The 17,260-nt window shown below is 32.6% G+C and overlaps 1 protein-coding gene across 1 annotated transcript in view; it reads left to right on the top strand.

The window, feature by feature from the left end:
• LOC122716533 (histone demethylase UTY-like) overlaps window positions 1-16,362 on the top strand; it is a gene marked incomplete at its 3' end in the record, with an annotated part of 80,580 nt that extends 64,218 nt beyond the window's left edge. The window contains exons 4-7 of the mRNA XM_043939692.1: window positions 4,772-4,950; window positions 8,044-8,172; window positions 15,916-16,099; window positions 16,282-16,362. Of these exons, the coding sequence (XP_043795627.1) occupies window positions 4,772-4,950; window positions 8,044-8,172; window positions 15,916-16,099; window positions 16,282-16,362 (573 nt within the window). The remainder of the gene's footprint in view (window positions 1-4,771; window positions 4,951-8,043; window positions 8,173-15,915; window positions 16,100-16,281) is intronic.
• Window positions 16,363-17,260: the final 898 nt, after the last annotated feature.

Raw genomic sequence — 17,260 nt, 5'->3', positions numbered from 1 at the left:
GATCTTACGAGGGAAAAAAATAAAGGAATTCGTTAAATTCTTTTTCCTCGATCTTTTTAAAATTCTCATTAATTTAAATATACGCGGGCAAAACAGGGTAAGATAAAAAAGGCGGCATCGTCTCGGGTGGTCGACGCCGCGAGCGCTCGTCGTCGACAAAACGGCCATTAATAGGTCATACCGATGGTAATTAATTTATGAGGTGTTAAAGCGGGCTGCCGAGCAAAGGGCGCATTAAAATGCACCCTTCGAGGCTGCTGCATCGTGGACGCGGAGGATTGCTTTTGCACGCGTTCAACGCATGAAATGGCCGGGAGCAGGAAATCCGAAATGCCCCCGTGTACGATAACCAGAGAAAGTCCTCGCGATTCTCGTCGAGATATCAACGAGGAGAGGCTGGATTTAATGACTTCATTTAGATTCCATTTCAATAGCAGTATGCTTCTTGCTACCTTCTCCTTCTTGATTCAACGTTGAAATTTGTTCGAAGATGATTGCTTGGTTCCTGCTCTTTGCTGAATAGACGCAACGTGTGGTTTTGGAATAAGTTTGGACTCGTGGAATTTGCTTCGAGGTGATTGTTCGACCATTGATCGATTTTGATGGGGGAATGAATAAATATACGGTAGTTTTCGGTAGTTGAGAAATTTGAAATTTCATTTAGAGTTAGGAGAAAGACGGAGTTCTTTACGTGATACTTCTTTACGTTAAAAAGGAAGAATTATAAAAAATCTTCAGATAATATGTTATAAAGTATTATACAAAGAGTATCGATTAGATATTTGTTTTCATGTGAATTATAAGAGTTTATATAATATTTATTAGTTACTTTGTGATTAACTTGAATTTTTATCTTAAATTTTTCCTTATCTATTACTAATCTATTTTAACATTGATGTTTGAAATGTCAATAAGTAGAATAAGTTGCAAGTTGCTACGATTAATATTATTTATAAGCTTTTGATAAAATATTTTTTCAGTTTTGTTGATATATTGTATCAGCATTGTAAATTAGAAAACTACGTATTATGATATATTTTTGAAAAAAGGACACGTTGAAAATGTTGAAAAGTTTTTATTTAATTTATTTTAAAAATCGAAAAAACGAGTATAATATTTACGATTATTAAAAATCAATGTCTTATCTTTTGATAAATATTTTTCTATGTTTTCATTTTCCCTTTTTATATAACATTTTCAGTGAGTATTATCTATGTAGGAATAACGATAAGGCATTAATATTTTTAATTTTATTTAAATATGATTTTTAACATGGAATCTTGATAACAAAGTGTACAAGAAGAATTTATAATGTTTACAAAGGCAAAATTTTTTTCAAAAATATTTTGAATTATATAATTCTTCTATAATTATATTTTTATACTCGCACATTAATTCAGTTCTTTGAAATATTTAGCAATATTTATACCAGGTCGTTTAAATTAAACAACATTCGACGAATAGATTGCAATTTACGTTGAACCGCGTTTACGATGGTGTTAAAACGTTGATGTTGCTCGTAAAACGTCCACGTATGTTTTGGTTGTCGCACGATTTATCGATTTGTATTTTTTTTTTTTTTCCAATCGTGATGATGAATATCAACGTTAGCCTCAGCCGACAGACGGTGTAACAAACTGTTCTACGCTGTTGAATCGATGTTTCAACCTATAAATACCCAGGTCAATGGCAGAGACTAGCAAACAAGCGACATCAGTCGTCAGAATCAGTATCGGATTTCGTTTCTGTTTCGTCATGGTTGAGATAGGTCGGTCACAGATCAGCTCCGTTTCGCCAGTGCCCGCTATTCCGTTCCTTCGCTAATAATTTTAACGAGTGATTTCTTTCAAATATAATAAAACGCGTTAAAATTGCGAATTTTTGTGAATCTCGTGTGAATATTAAAATTCATTCATCCATATCTCTTTCGATAATAAATGACACTTATACATCTTGTATTATTTTTACATTATGATATATCGTTTATTTCTTCAATTATTCATCGTTATATGATAATAAAAAAAATTACTTTAAAAAACCATCTATCTCGCACATTTTCGATAAAAATTCTCTTTATTAAAAGGCAAAATATATATAAATGATATAAAGTTGTATCACGTTTTATTTCCATTGGGAAGAAATACGCATTAAAGAGGATGATGAAATATATCGAACGATACATGTCACATCTTATGTCATAAATTGCTACTTCGCTTCTCTCCCACATATTCCACTTAACTCGACACATATATTTTAATTCTGAAACAGTAGAAGAATATTACTCAACGATACTGTTCGATCAAATCATAACTATACATAGGAATAAGATTAAAAATTCTTAAATTTAACGATATTTACGTTCTTATCGTCGGTTTAAAGTGCCGATCGAACGTTTCCCTTGCATTATTTCGCAACTCTCCTCGAGTCAGTGACATTTCTGCTTCTCTCCCACACGGGTGGTCGGCCGCGTGTAACAGTGACTCATTCCCGAAGACAACGAACCCCGAAAGGAAACGCGGAGTGAATGAAGCGATGAATGAATAGCTTCTTGTGAATGAATTTACTACCGCCTTTACGCCAAGGCGACCGACCGATCTCTTTGCCTTCTCTCCATCTCCTCTCCTCCTCCTTTTCCCTCTTCTTTTCCTTTATTTTCTTTTTTTTTTTATCTCGGTCGCTCTACTTCTCATCGCGCCAGCACACCAGCCGAGCTTCAATTAATTTGTCGTCGGAATTAACGTACTCGTTACTTCCGCTCCCTCTTCAGCTTCTCCTCGGATATGGAACAATGGCGTGTCTCTGGTGAATCTTTATCGCGATACGATTTTATTTATTTCTTTTTTTTTCTATTTTTAGGAAAATTCTTAAATTATGATCAGGGACGATTGAGTGGACAGTTAAATTTAAGTTGGTTCCTAGCAGAATAGGAATGGTTTTACTTACTTTCGAAAAAGTTGGAATTACGTTCTAGGAAGGAATATGAAACGAGCATTAAATGAAAAAGATATTTTAATTTTGATTTTATTTGATAATTAATATTTGTATTTTAATTAATTTCATTATTTGATTCCATGTAATCTTCAGAAAATTCTACTTCAATTCTGGCAAATATAGAAGGAACAATAAACCAATTTCAATTCGAATCGGACGAAAACGTTTTCCAAATGCTTTTTGCAACGAGGTTACGAAACATTACCGCAACCTGTTACTCCATTGGTTTCCCGTGGCGGTTTCGGAAAAGTGCGACGAAAATCCATTCGAAAATGCGGTCCGCTAACACATCCAATATACGTACACTCCATCTCGGACGAAGCCGAGCAACGAACTTCAAACCAGCCTATCCCCAGTGTAATGCTCAATCTGTGTGCGTTGATTTAACGTTGGCTCGGATCCAGCGGGTTCCAAAAGCCGAAATAAAATGACACCCGACATAACCGTACTTGGAATTCGCTCTCCTTGATTCGTTAAAGCCGATGATTCATTCTTCTTTGATGAGAAACACTTGCGTTGGTAATTGCACAGGTTCATTTGTTAATTTTAGATTCAAATGTTTCGATCAAAGGAAAAATATTTCGTCGGGTTTTAAATTAGATTTCTTAGATTTCTTAGAAGAAAGGATATATTTCTTTTTTTGGGGTGAATTTCACTTGAAATTTTGAACAAGTTTCCAAATACTTATACGAATTTACCATAGAGATGATTCTACATGTTTCTATTAAACACAATTGATTTTATAATTCAATAAGAGTTGTATCTGCATCTGATATTTTGTCGTGACTTTTTATGGGAGTATTGAAAAGGACCAATACGATTTTCTAACTTTTATACTTGGCAAAATTTTGACGAAAAATCCCATAACTGGGAATATTATTAATTTTCTAGACTCGTCGACGCAAGGGACAACGATTTCCGGTTTTTTCTTCCGTGTCATCGAATTAGATCGACTTCATTTACCTGCAAACACGTACCGTGTCATTTGCAACTGCGCAATGCGTTATTGTTGCCCGTTCACCAGTTGCCCCTATGGTTTTGTTCTCCCAAACTCGGAGTTGTCGCGTGACGAGCCAGAACACTAACCACTTCCGGTCCACTATCCTCGTGCACGCACTCGATGCACGCGATTAGACGTTCCTCGCGTGAATCTATTTCTTAACCCTGAATTTTTTACGAAGCATAAATTTCGATAATAATCTTCCACTAGATTCTCCAACAGAACGATCGACCTCCCTTTTCAAAAGAAATTTCAAAAATATATATATTTTTTTTTTTTTGCATAATAGTTATTATGAAAGTGGAAGTGGAAGGGTGGAAAAGGTGGAGTTATAAATTAAAGTGGCGATACAACTTAAAGTGCAATATTATAGATACATTTTTCAATTGGAGTATATGGAGTATAGCTAAGGAAAAATCGATGAAAGAAATATATAATGGTGATATAAATTGAAGTACCGTGTAATGGAGATGATTAATGAAATGACGCCCAAGATTATTAATAATCCGTTTCTGCAGAATTGAAGTCAATCCGATAGGAATTTTAATAAGGAATTGAAGTAAAATTGAGATGAAATAAAAATAAATACATAAAAGCGAAATTTTATTGAAGCGAATATTGGAAAATTGAGATAAAAATTGAAATAAAATAGAACTGGATATAAAAAAAAAAAAAAATCGAAGCAAGAAATAATAATTGCAATTATTTCTGAAATTTTATTAAACAATTAACAAACGTGCGAATAAAAATCTAATAAAAACTAATTCTGTCTGATTGCAGGGCCGTGAAAGCATTCCAGCAGGTGCTATGGGTGGAACCAGGATTTCCACGAGCCTGCGAGGTTCACCTACGGCTCGGCTTGATGCTGAAGGTCCACGCTGACTTTGATGCCGCCTTGAAGCACCTGACACTCGCTTTGATCGATGCCACGACACCTGCCTCTTTTTCCAAGCTTGAAAGTGAGTTCTCGGTTTTCGTTCCTTACGATCTCGCCTACGCGTGTTCCACCTTCGAAAACATAATGCACGTGAACAGCTGTTCACCGTAAACCGTGCATTTTTACTCTTGAAATCTTATTCCTATACCACATGTTACTTTCTCGTATGCAAATTTTTCTTTCTTTTTTTTTTTTTTTTTCTTGTTTTGATACACGATCCTCGTGTCTATTCTTAAAAAAACATTCGTGTCTAGTTATTTTTGCAAAATTGATTTTTTTTTAGAAAATTAGAAGATTCAAGTTTTTTATTTTTTAATTTATTTATTCATTTTGCTTTTCGCTTCTTAAGTTTGGAATTTTTCTTTAATATGTCACTGAAACACGGATGTATTTAATTCCTCTCCTTTATTTAAAATTAAATCTTTAAATGATAAATCCATCAAATATGCAAGTGTTCAACTGTAAAAAAAAAAAAAAGAAAGGAAATCCAATAGAAAAGGAATGAGAGGGTAAAATAATCTCCCTCGGTTTTGCGTGCGCGGTTTTAATATATTATTTAGCGAAGCCACGATGAAATCGATACTTCCGCCGCGTGAAAAGCGCCTATTACATACCTGCGCGCCAACGTCTTGACAACATCTCGACCCCAGAGCCTTTTGCTCGCTTTCCGCCTCGAACTTGACCCCCTTTTCTAACGTGATACAGCAATTCTTGTGTCACGTGTGACCTACGATAACACGTATCACGCGGTGGACGATATTTAAGGGTGCATTAAACGCCTTAACGACTTTCCTTGAACTCGACTCCCACATTTAACTACCGCATATGTTGCTTCGTGAATTCTAGGGTCCCTGAATTTATATTCTCTTCCCTTCTATACGAACGATTACGTAATTTTCATTATGTAATTTTTCTGGCTAAAGGATAATTACGTGTTAGATTTTGTTAAATTTTTTTATGCATTTATTAGAGTAATTTTTCGGGATTGGAAATGTTATTATATGGAATAAATTTCTATTTTATTACAAAATTATCATTTACCAACAATATAGATTTGGAAGAGATAGTTTTTAATTTATTTTTATTTTTACGGAAAGATTTTTTTGTCTTTGAATTTTTTTCGAAAATATAACTAAAAATAAATTTCGAGTTCATAAATATATGGAATATATGAAAAGCATAGAACATGGATTACACGTAAGAATCTGTCGAGTAATAGAATATGGAATAGAATCTTAACTAACGGGAATTTTGGTCGCTCTTAGCGGAATTTCATCTCGTAGCATAAGTTTATCCTCGTCACGTTAAATTACCTAGAATCAGGAATGAATCATCTAGAACACTACTTGTTCTGTTTAAATTTAGTTCACGAGGATAAAAATATACTCATAAATATTCAAATTTCCATGAATTATTTATAAACGTCATATTTCAATAAGAAATAATAAAATAATTTAAGATACGAGAAATTTTTCAAAACAATTAACATATAAATTTTTTTCTATATAAAGTTTTTGAAATTTTTTTGTCATTATTTTTAATACGTTGGTTTTTTTTTGATATTAATAATATATCTATAAATTTTGATGAAAATTTGAAATGAAAGATGAGAACAGATATTGGAATATAAAAAATAGAATAACATTTTTTTTATTATTTTTATAAGCTTATTCAAATACTTTTTTAAATCAACAAAAAGAGAGAGAGAGAGCAATAATAACCAATCTCTACTCTCGTTTAACAATTTTTTTCCATATCCAATAATATCTGAAATATCTTCATTTTTTATCTTTTTTAAATGAAAAAGAGCTTTTATGTCGTATCTTTTATTTCATTCTTTTCCTTCATTTTCTTATGAATGTAGTTTTAATAGAAGAATTCATTATTGGTGAAATAATTACAAGTGGTTCGATGAACTTTGATTCCAATGATCAATAGGGAAAAAAGGGGAGATATTCTATGAGGTGATATACTTTTTATACTGCTTAATTATACTGTGAAAAGGAGGTCAAGTTCGAAGAAGAAAGTGAATGTCCCTTTCTCAAGAACGGAATAGATAATTCAAGGAAATATGTGAATAGAAGGTGAATTGAATAAATTGAATTGAAACTATTATTAAAGTTATTGTTAAAAAAATTTATTACGTGAATATACATATTTAAAAATGTATCTAATCAGTTCAATGGAAATACATGTTGCAATGTTATAATAGATAAATATAAATGAAGAGCCGATATCGTTTTGCAAAATATTATGCATTTCATAAATTTAACTATTTATAATAACTTTTTGTAATCGTACGAAGAATCACCAATTGACTCATACTTTAAAGTAATTCCCATCATTTGATCGTACTAGAATCGGTTTTGCTTACCGAGAAATTGATCCTGGTGGTCTTCATCATCCGGAAGTTTTCGCTTATAAAATAACTGGACTTAATAAAACCTCTGTCCATCGAGACATCGAAATAGTCTAGAGTTTGCAACTGATCAAGTAATAATCGAAAATTGATATTTTAAAACATTATTATTCACTCAATTTTATGGTTGTATTATAAATATATAGAGAATTATTTTAATTAATTAATTATATTTTATATTCTTAAGACATTACAAATTGAATTTGAATTTTATTATTATTATTTTTTTTTTTTTTAATTAAAATTATAATAGGAACGTAACGTTGTAATTATCGTTGTTTATTCAGTATGCATTATCTATTATAATTATAGTACGTAATTAATAATACGATCTTTTTGTAATATCACGTTTATTGTTTCGCATATTCAAATTTGTACAATAACGTTCTAAATCCAAATAGGTTATCATAGAATTGATAAATACAGCCATAAAATTAATTAATTATTAATCAATCAATTAATGTAATTAATATAAAATATTTTAATGTTACATTATTACACACACACACACACACACACACACACACATATATATATATATATATATATATACATATATTCGTATTATTTAAAATATTTTTCCATTAATTTAAATTTGTTTCTTTTTTTATTTTACGTATACAATATATTTTGTAATTTCATATGCTTTATAATTATTAATGTTATATTAAAATATTGTTTCTCTTTGTGTTTCAGTAAAATTTCACATAGCTCATTTATACGAAGTCCAAGGGAAATATCGTCTTGCTAAAGAACATTACGAGGCATTGCTCAAGGAAAAAACTCTGCCTTCGCACCTGAAGGCCGACATTTGTCGTCAATTAGGTGAGTCACAACAATTTTTATTAATTATAAAATATAATTATTGTAATGAACGTCAAAATTATTTTTTTGAATTGTAATCACAAAATTATTTAAATTGTTTCTTTATTCGATACGAAACTAAGTTATTATTAAACAATTCTCAAATCCTCCCTACAATCCTTTCATTATTTTTTTATATTATACATCTATAATATAAATAAAATATAAATACAATATAAAATCAAAATCTAAACTTATGTAACAATTAGTTATTATTTAACAATATCAATGGAGGATTAGACAATTATTAATATTTCTCTATTTCGAAAAGATGCAAAATCAAATTAATTAGAAATCCAGTTTCTATTTTCATCCTCTATTTTCTGGCAACATAGTCAGAAACGTCATTCTCCCTCCCTCTATCCTCTCCGCAGGCTTAATTAAATCCTCAACCATCTGTACGAATAGTGTGAAATCAGGCCTTCGAATTATTTTCCTCCTCGCGAGCTGTCAACTCCTCCTCGCGACGACGATTCGGTTTAAGGCCCCAGCCGAATGTACGAGCAAGTAGCAGACACGTGTATTGATTTATTCCGGGTTGGGGTGGCTTGGCGATGAGATGGGGCGGCGAAACTCGGCAGCAGAGAGGGGTCAAGGGAGAGGGTGCGTATTTGAGCGAGAGAAGAAAACCGAGAGAGAGAGAGAGAGAGAGAGAGAAAGGAGGAAGAGAGGGAATCGAATTTGATAAGGAGACAAGATTGTGGGAACCTTTTAATCTTACCCTTTCTACGTTTATCTAACCTTTTTCTTTTATCTCTTTTTTTTTTTTTTTTTGTTTGAGTTAGTTAGTGAATCGAGATTAAATTTTTCGTTAAATTTAATATTTCGGTGTTATTATTTTATTCTTTGTATTCTTTTCTAATTGGTTCTTGTCGAGTATATATAATTGGAGAGAAAATATCGAGGTCGTAGAGTATTTAGCGATGTTCTCCACTTTCTCTATCGGTCTCCATCGTTGAGTTCTTTTTTTTTTTCGATGTTCATCACTTTCTCTAGTCTTTCATCGCTCTACTTCTCTTTTTTCAATTACCTTGAATTCTCTCACTCTTTCCGCTATTCCATTGCTTCGTATCTTTTCAGGGTTCAGCACCCCTTTCATTTTCTTTCGCTCGCTCTCATTTCTAATATTTTTTTCTATTCTCTTTAACTTTTTCCATCGCCCTCTTTATTCCATCCTCTCTTTCCTTCTTTCTCAATATCCCTCATTCCCCTTCTTTTTTAGTAGCTCTCATCCTTCTTCCCTCTTTTCCATTATCACTCCACTCTCATTAGTTTCTCGTCGCTTTCGTTTTTTTTTTTNTTTTTTTTTTTTTACTAAAAGTCTCCCTCTCCCTCTCTCTCTTTCTCTCTCTCTCTCTCTCATCCCTCTCTTTTCAAATAATCCACACTCCTCCATTTTCCACTATCCCTCGCTCTCATTAGCTCTTCTCCTTTCTCAACAATTCTCCCTCTGCACCCCCCTCTTCCTCTCTTTTCTAATATCCCCCGCTTTCTTCCATCCCCTTCCAACCTACGTTCGTCACATGTTGTCGTCCTCCCAATGTCTCGTGGCCTGCAGGTTTGGCCGGTTCCGCGCACAACCGATCAACTAGCGCGGGGAGCAGAGCGTCGCGGCGCGTGCACTCGTGCATCGGCGCAATTTCCACACCGCCGCCCATATCTTTCGTCACGTTATTAACTCGCCACGGGTCGGATTAAAGCGGCGGTTAAAGCCGGCCAAGATTGCCGCCTCGAGTTATGGAATTATAATTGAGCCCTGTTACCAGACGACCTCTTATCCGACAAATCCCACTTCGAGTTAGGCTTGAATTTATTCCACGTTTATGTCGTTTGTTGCTCTTAATACGGGGGTAAATTATGCACGCGTGCAATTATAGGTTATACACAGGGTGAAATGGAAATTTATATATCTTTCTATAAAAAATTAAATTGGACGAGATAGAGGGGCTATTATTTTGGACTCTCTTCGAACGAGGATTATTTCTTTTTAAGTAAAGTGTTTAGATATTTAATTATTAATTATTGGAGAGGAGAAGAGAAAAATTTTGTCGAATCTAAAAAGGTTTCTTCCGTTTTACTTTTCTTTCTTTTATCTTAACTTATCATTTTTCTCTCGTAGCATTTCCGGAATGCTTCGTTGGCTTCGTGCCGCATCGTTTCAAAGACGACTAAAAATCCATATCGCTACTATTCGGCCAACTATTCCCTCTACCTTTTTCGAAGATATTCTACTTTTTTTAAAAAAACGTTGAAAATGCAAAGCACGAGGGAAGAGAGGATGAAATATTCAAAGTGTCGATGCATTAAGGCCGTATGCACTCCGCAAGCGGATGAAATGTGTGTTACGAACGTACTCGGCCGCCGTTTAATGAGGTGGTATGCACTACGTGACACGGCAGGTAGAACCGAAAGATTATACGGGTCAAGCTGCACGTTGCTGCTGACCCACTTGCGCGTCGCAAAATCCCTCGACACATGGAAGGTTGTTCGAATAGAAACGCCTCAAAGGAAACGAGGAGGAGAATCGTTGGTAAGCTCTTCGAGGGGAGAGTCACGGACTTTTACTTTCACTTGCCGGATCACCAAAATTGGAAATTATTTCGTTTCAGTGAGGGGACAATTGGAAAATTGCTAAGAAGAAGAATTCGTTTCGCATCGAAGCGTGAGAGGATAAATATTTCATCTCGAAATAAAAGGGCGTTGAAAAATATCTTTGGATATTTTTTTTTCCTCGAAAAATTCTGTTACTCGTATCGGAACGAGAAAATGGAAAAATATTTTCGGGAACAATTTCGCGAAGTGGAAATAAATTATCTGATTTTCGTTATTATTACCTTGATTTGAAGAATATTTTAACGACGTCGATTTAATTATCCGATCGAAGGAATTCGAAAGATGTTGCATTATCTATCATCCAAGAAAGCAAAGAACAAGGTTTCAACCTCCATAAGATTCCGTCTCGAAATCGAACGACGAAAAGGCGAACGATCGTCATCTCAATAAAATGCCATTACATCGGCACGCGGCCTCCAGTATCTGGAAATTGCGTCTGGAAACCAAGTCGATATCCTGCTTCGATAATTTAAATGCCTCCATGATGAGCCCCTGACCTCGTGTTTATTCCTTTCTCGCTTCCTAACATATTCATTGCATACCGAAACGCGAGAAGAATAAGAAAGAGAGGAAAGCGGAGAGAAATTAAGGGAAGGAACCCGGAAATTGTAAATAAAGGAGAACGACACGCGAAATTTCAAAGGAAAATTGGGATTCCACACATTTTCTCCAACGGATACGGCCCGTGAGAATTTAAACTCGCGTGAGAATTCTCTGGTTGACGATGACACAACTTAAAAGATCGATCTAGCTGATCGACAAGGCCCTCTCGAGGAAGTCCAAGTTTTACGACGGTGAACTTGAATCTCCTATCTGCACGAAGATTTCTGAAGGCGCTTTTGCTTCATTGTGTACAAATTTCTACACATCACGCAATTGTGCAAGAAGGCATCCAAATCCATTTTCCATCAGAAATTTTGAGTCGCTGCGCTGTGATATTTATTTAAGGGGAAATTCCTAACATCGAGGAAAATATTAAATGTTACGTGTAATGGTGAAATTTCAATATATAATTTATCCATATTTAAAATCGTTTTCGTAAATAATCCCCCTTTCTCCCTCCTTCCTCCCAATTATTTCGAACCAAACATATTAAAGCTATAAAGTGCAGAACGAGCAAACAAACTTATTAAAGTTGAGCGCAACAACATCCCGCCCTTCTCGATCACCCTCCATCCCCCATGGCGGAACCGAAGGAGCTAATTGCCTCGAAACTTCTGCACGCTTATATAGCCTCATTCTTACGGGTCTTGAACGGTACAGGACTCTTTTACAACCTGTTTACGGCTTCTCGCGTGTCCACATCGGGACCGGTTCGATACGATGTTCCTTCTTTCTTCCTTTTTTTTTTCTTTTCTTTTTTCCTCCTCTTTTTTTCTTCCGCGATTTTTTCCCCCTCGTTTATTTCATAACTTGGCCTTCCCTGGTCGTCAGAGCTCAGCCTTGTACTTACCCTTATCCTCATTCAACAATTTTATTTCTTCTTAGCTTCTCGCTTCTCTTTGATACGAATTTTTAAACGTGTGCGACAAAATGTGATTTTTTTACGTGTTTAATAATATATATATATTTTTCGTATCGTAGTTGGTGGTGATTTTCATATGATTTCAATTAATAGTTAATACGAAACTTGGATATTAAAATATTTATTTTTTGTGCGTATCGATATTATTATTACGCATTATAAATTGATATAGATGTATAAATTATTTAAGATTTAAAATTTGTTTGACAAATATATATGGTACCATAAATATTTCAAAAGATCTTGGAAAATTTTACATCGAGAGATAGGAAAGTATGGTTGAGGCGTAAGATTTATTTCTTATAACGAAGACGTTTCAAAGGCGACAGGGGTTGCCTTTTCATAATCTGTCTGAAGCACAGCTTGCGACTTTATTGTCATGGTAGATTATGATATTGGTGTAATTATGTTGCAAACGTCTTAGTTCGTAAATCATGGAGTGCGGTCGCTTTATTACTGTTTACTTTTGGCCTGAGATTTTACACGTTGTACCGTCTTGTAACACGTAGTTTGAAACAATTTCTGATGCTTTCCACTGAAAACAGATATATACGCGTGTTAAATTGATTTTAAAAAGTATCCTCCCTCCCTCCACCCCTATTCCCCTTTAGTTTTCACTTCTTTTTTTCTTTGAATCTTTGACTTTAAATTGTAAAACACAATTCTGAAAACGCAATTTTTGCGAAAGTCAGTTCGTGTGAATAGAATGTTTTGTAAAAGTTGAAATTAAAAGTTTAACATTTAACAAAATTTAACTTAGTTAAATGTTGTAAAGGATAATCAATTGGTTTAAATCATTTATATTGTAATTTGTAAGGAACTATTGTTAGATAAAGGTTTATATAGGTTGAATGAACAAACGAACGAATCAAGTATACGTATAATTACAATACAATGGTCGCTTTAATTTAGTTCACATTCATTCAAAGCAAATTTAGAATAGATTGCAATACATCCTATTATTAAAACAATTTCAATTAACGCTTAATAAAGAGTTATTATACGAACAATTGCAATTCAAATGAAAATAAGAATTTTAATAAAATTAATATTCAGAATTTTATATAATAAATATTTCCCAATTAAAGAAAAACTTTATTCTCTTCTTAAGTTTTTCTAAGAAATTCTATTGAAACAAACAAATCGAAAAACAAATTTAAACAAATTTTCAAAAAAAAAGAAATGACATATTAAAAATAAATTTATAATTTATTAAACACAAATTTATTTAAATATCAATCGTTATCGAATGAGTTTAATTATATTTCTCTGTGTACGTATAATTCTCGTTGAAAAGGGCGAAGGAAAACGAAGGGAACGTGAAAAGGCATGGAATACACGAGTAAAGTAAAATAAATATATGCAATGAAAATGAAATATCGAGATCCATTGTGTAATTGGTTGGGAAAAAACGAAAACAGAGGATTGAAAGAATGAATGAATGGCGAGCGACAATTAGAGCACAGTAGACGCTTTAATTTCGCCGGATGCTTTATGAGCCGACCGACTTAATTCCATTTAGAATCGCCGTGCGTTTAGCATCGCATTCTACGATTGTGTAACAACTTGTTGCGAAACTCTCGTTTTCCCACGGCACGTATTTAATTTACAGAGTATAATACCTGGTGCAAAGGCACGAGAATTATTATAATTAAAAATCGAGCGTTTGGAAATGTGTTGTCGCATAAATGGAAAAATAATATTTCGAGCGACCAGAGATGAAAAAGTGAAACATTTTTTGGCGAAACAGAATATTTTTAAATGTAGAAGGAATATATTTCTTCTAGGTAAGAACACAAATTCTTTCTTCTTTTTTTTTTTTTCTCTTGAGATGTAATGTAACATGTAATTATTGCAACATGTAATTATATTGATGACAGTAGTATCGATAATTGATTTATGAATCGTTTATTTAACAAGGAAAAAAAAAATAATAATTATTGTATGAATTTCTAAATTTGCTACATTCTCGAATCAAATCTATCTAGATTTAAATCTATATAGATTAATTTATTATAATATTAATAAGATTGTTTAAATATAATCATTACTATATATAATAATATGACAGTGAATAAAAATTCATATTTATGTTAATCATAAATGTAATCCAAATATTCATCAACTTCTTATTAATCGTAAACTTCTTCTTCAAAAAAAAATATTTGAATTATCTTCCCATAACTATAAATTACTTTGGAACAAAATAATAATTTCTGGCTTTCCTGAATAATTTTTTTCTCCGCAAAAGAACAGTTTCAGTTATTCCCCAAGACATAGACCGTTTTGTCCCTATGTAGATACAGGATAATTTGAATAAAGCAAAACAAAAAAAAGAAAAAGAAAAAAAAAATTCATCAACTCCTGAGAAAACGTTCCCACATGTACGTACAGAAGAAAAATCCAAAGAATACCTAAGAACAATTTGAATTTAGACGTTTCTTAGATAGGCACAATCATTTATTTAAAAAAAAAAGAAAAAGGAAGAATAGAAATCTCGTGAACAATTTTCCCTCTGCACTGAGAGATATCCTAGCCATCTACTCAACGACTATTTTCCCAAGACGTAGGTCCTCGCACAACCGTTTCTACGCCTATGTTTATAGAGGGTTGTAATTCGAGACCGCCTCGAAGGGAGAGTGGGGTAAAAGTGGCTACCCTAGGTTATACCTGCGAAAATCTATTCAGTTCGGTACTCGTCTAGCGTTCAGGCAACAACACATCCACAATTCGCAGCAATCCAACTCGAAGGGAACGTTGGAGAGTCCTTCGATTTCATCTTGATTCGCGCTCTTGCGACACCTTTCGTTTTATTCTCGTGATCTATTCGTTCCTTTTTTGTCGTTTTCCCTTCAATCCTGTGATGATGAAATATAAATAATTCGACGTCTTGAAATTACCACGTCGTGAAATGCGAATATTCGTACGGTTTTGTTTGTTTGTTGAGATATCGCGAGCCAACAGGCTTTTCGAAGATCCGCGGAAGTGTGCGTGAAAGAGAGATCGGTTTAGATGCGAGGGATTAAACGTTGGCCTAACACTGGGGACTATATAAGCCGAGCAATAAAATAATAATAGGTAATAAAATAACAATAGACAGTTAGTATAAATAATAATATAATAATTGTAAAATAATAATAGGATTATTGAACCGTTCTAATTAGACTATACTTTTATCTTTTCATCGATGAATTATATTCTCTTAATATGCGTTTCATTTGTTCATATATTTGATATTAAAAACTGTATCTAACAAGAAATAGTTTGAAAAGAAAAGAATAATAACCATTCAAGAATTTTTTATAACCTCAAAAGATATTTTAAAATAATATTTTCATTGCAAAATTTTAGCTAGCTGATATATTTTACGACCGTACTATTATATTATATTATTCACCTACTATTATCGTACGTGTCTTCTTCGTAACGAAAAGATTAGAATTTTTCATTAATCATCGACGATAGTGATAACGAGCGAATCTAATCGTCTTTTAATTTAATTGAATTTAATTGAATATAATTACGCGTTATTATTTACGCGTTCGAATTTCGATATATTGTTATAGGATGGATGTATCACGTGGTTGATTGCACAGTGCTTGGTATAACAAGACAGCAGAAGCAAGCAATTGCCATCCACTGTCTGCAAAAATCTATCGAAGCGGAACCGAAAAGCGGGCAAAGCCTTTACCTGTTGGGACGTTGTCTCGCCGCTTCTGGAAAAGTTCACGATGCATTTATCGCTTACAGGTTAGTTATTCAGTCTTTAAAATTACGTGAAAAGAGTTAATCTCGAAATTATTATGCAAATATGTCTATTAAACGTTTAAGCCTCTTAGCCTTTAAAGCAAGATTGACTAATTCCGTGTTTGTTACCTTCCACCATTTTATGATGGACTATTAAGTTTTTTTTTTTTTTTTTCTTGAGATAGATTAAGTTTCACGCATGATTCTGTACGAGACACGTTGAAAAATAGACTTTTCTACTTGATTTCTAATTGGAAGCTTGAAAGGTATGCAAAATTTAAAAGAAAGTTCTATTAATTGTGCAAAAAATTAATTCTATCTATCAAAGAATTTAATTATAATGAATAATCCAGAACATGCTGATTAGCTCTGAACTCATCGATTTTAATATTATAACATAAATCTATCGTCAAAGCAACTATTTTAGATAATTTTTTTCTTTACACATATACTAAGATCTATTTTATTATTCGCAAAAAATATTTAAATGTACTAATGTCTACATGTAAATATTTTTGACAACGTATGCATATATATAATATATAACCCTTAAGTACTAATTTATTAACTTACTTAGATTTATTAAGTTATATTAGGATGGTCAGCGATCAATATATAACAGGTGAGTTTAAAAAATGTTTCAAGTTACAGTTAAATCATTTCAAAACAACAAATAATTGAATAACATGTGTAAGATATGTGAAGATAAACTTTGTATTTTTAAATAGATTTTATAATACATAAATACAAATAGCACGACATTTTCTATGAAATTTACTAAATAATTACTATTATTAAATAAAAATCAGTAAATCACTTATAAAATTAAAGAGATATTCAATTATATTTAAGATTATCTAAATTAAAAATGATATGTTATAATATTTTTTATAGAGAATGGCAAAATACATCCATTAATGTATTAAAAAATATATAACGTATTAAATATAATCTATTTAAAATTAAACTTGAGATAGACAAGTTTTAGTTCATCTATGAAAAATTAATATTAAAAATATAATCTTAATTAAAATTGTGCATCTTATTCGAAAAATATTTCTTAAATTACCAAAGAGTAAGATATTCCAGATATGAGATACCTACTATAATTCTCAATTTTCTACAAGTAAAAAAACAATAAAAAAAATATGTTAAAATTGTAAA

Source organism: Apis laboriosa, unplaced genomic scaffold (assembly GCF_014066325.1).
Source record: "Apis laboriosa isolate Shangri-la unplaced genomic scaffold, ASM1406632v1 scaffold478_cov154, whole genome shotgun sequence".
Taxonomy (NCBI): Eukaryota; Metazoa; Arthropoda; class Insecta; order Hymenoptera; family Apidae; genus Apis; species Apis laboriosa.
Note: the sequence above shows the minus strand (reverse complement) of the source record. Positions and strands in the feature narration are given on the sequence as shown.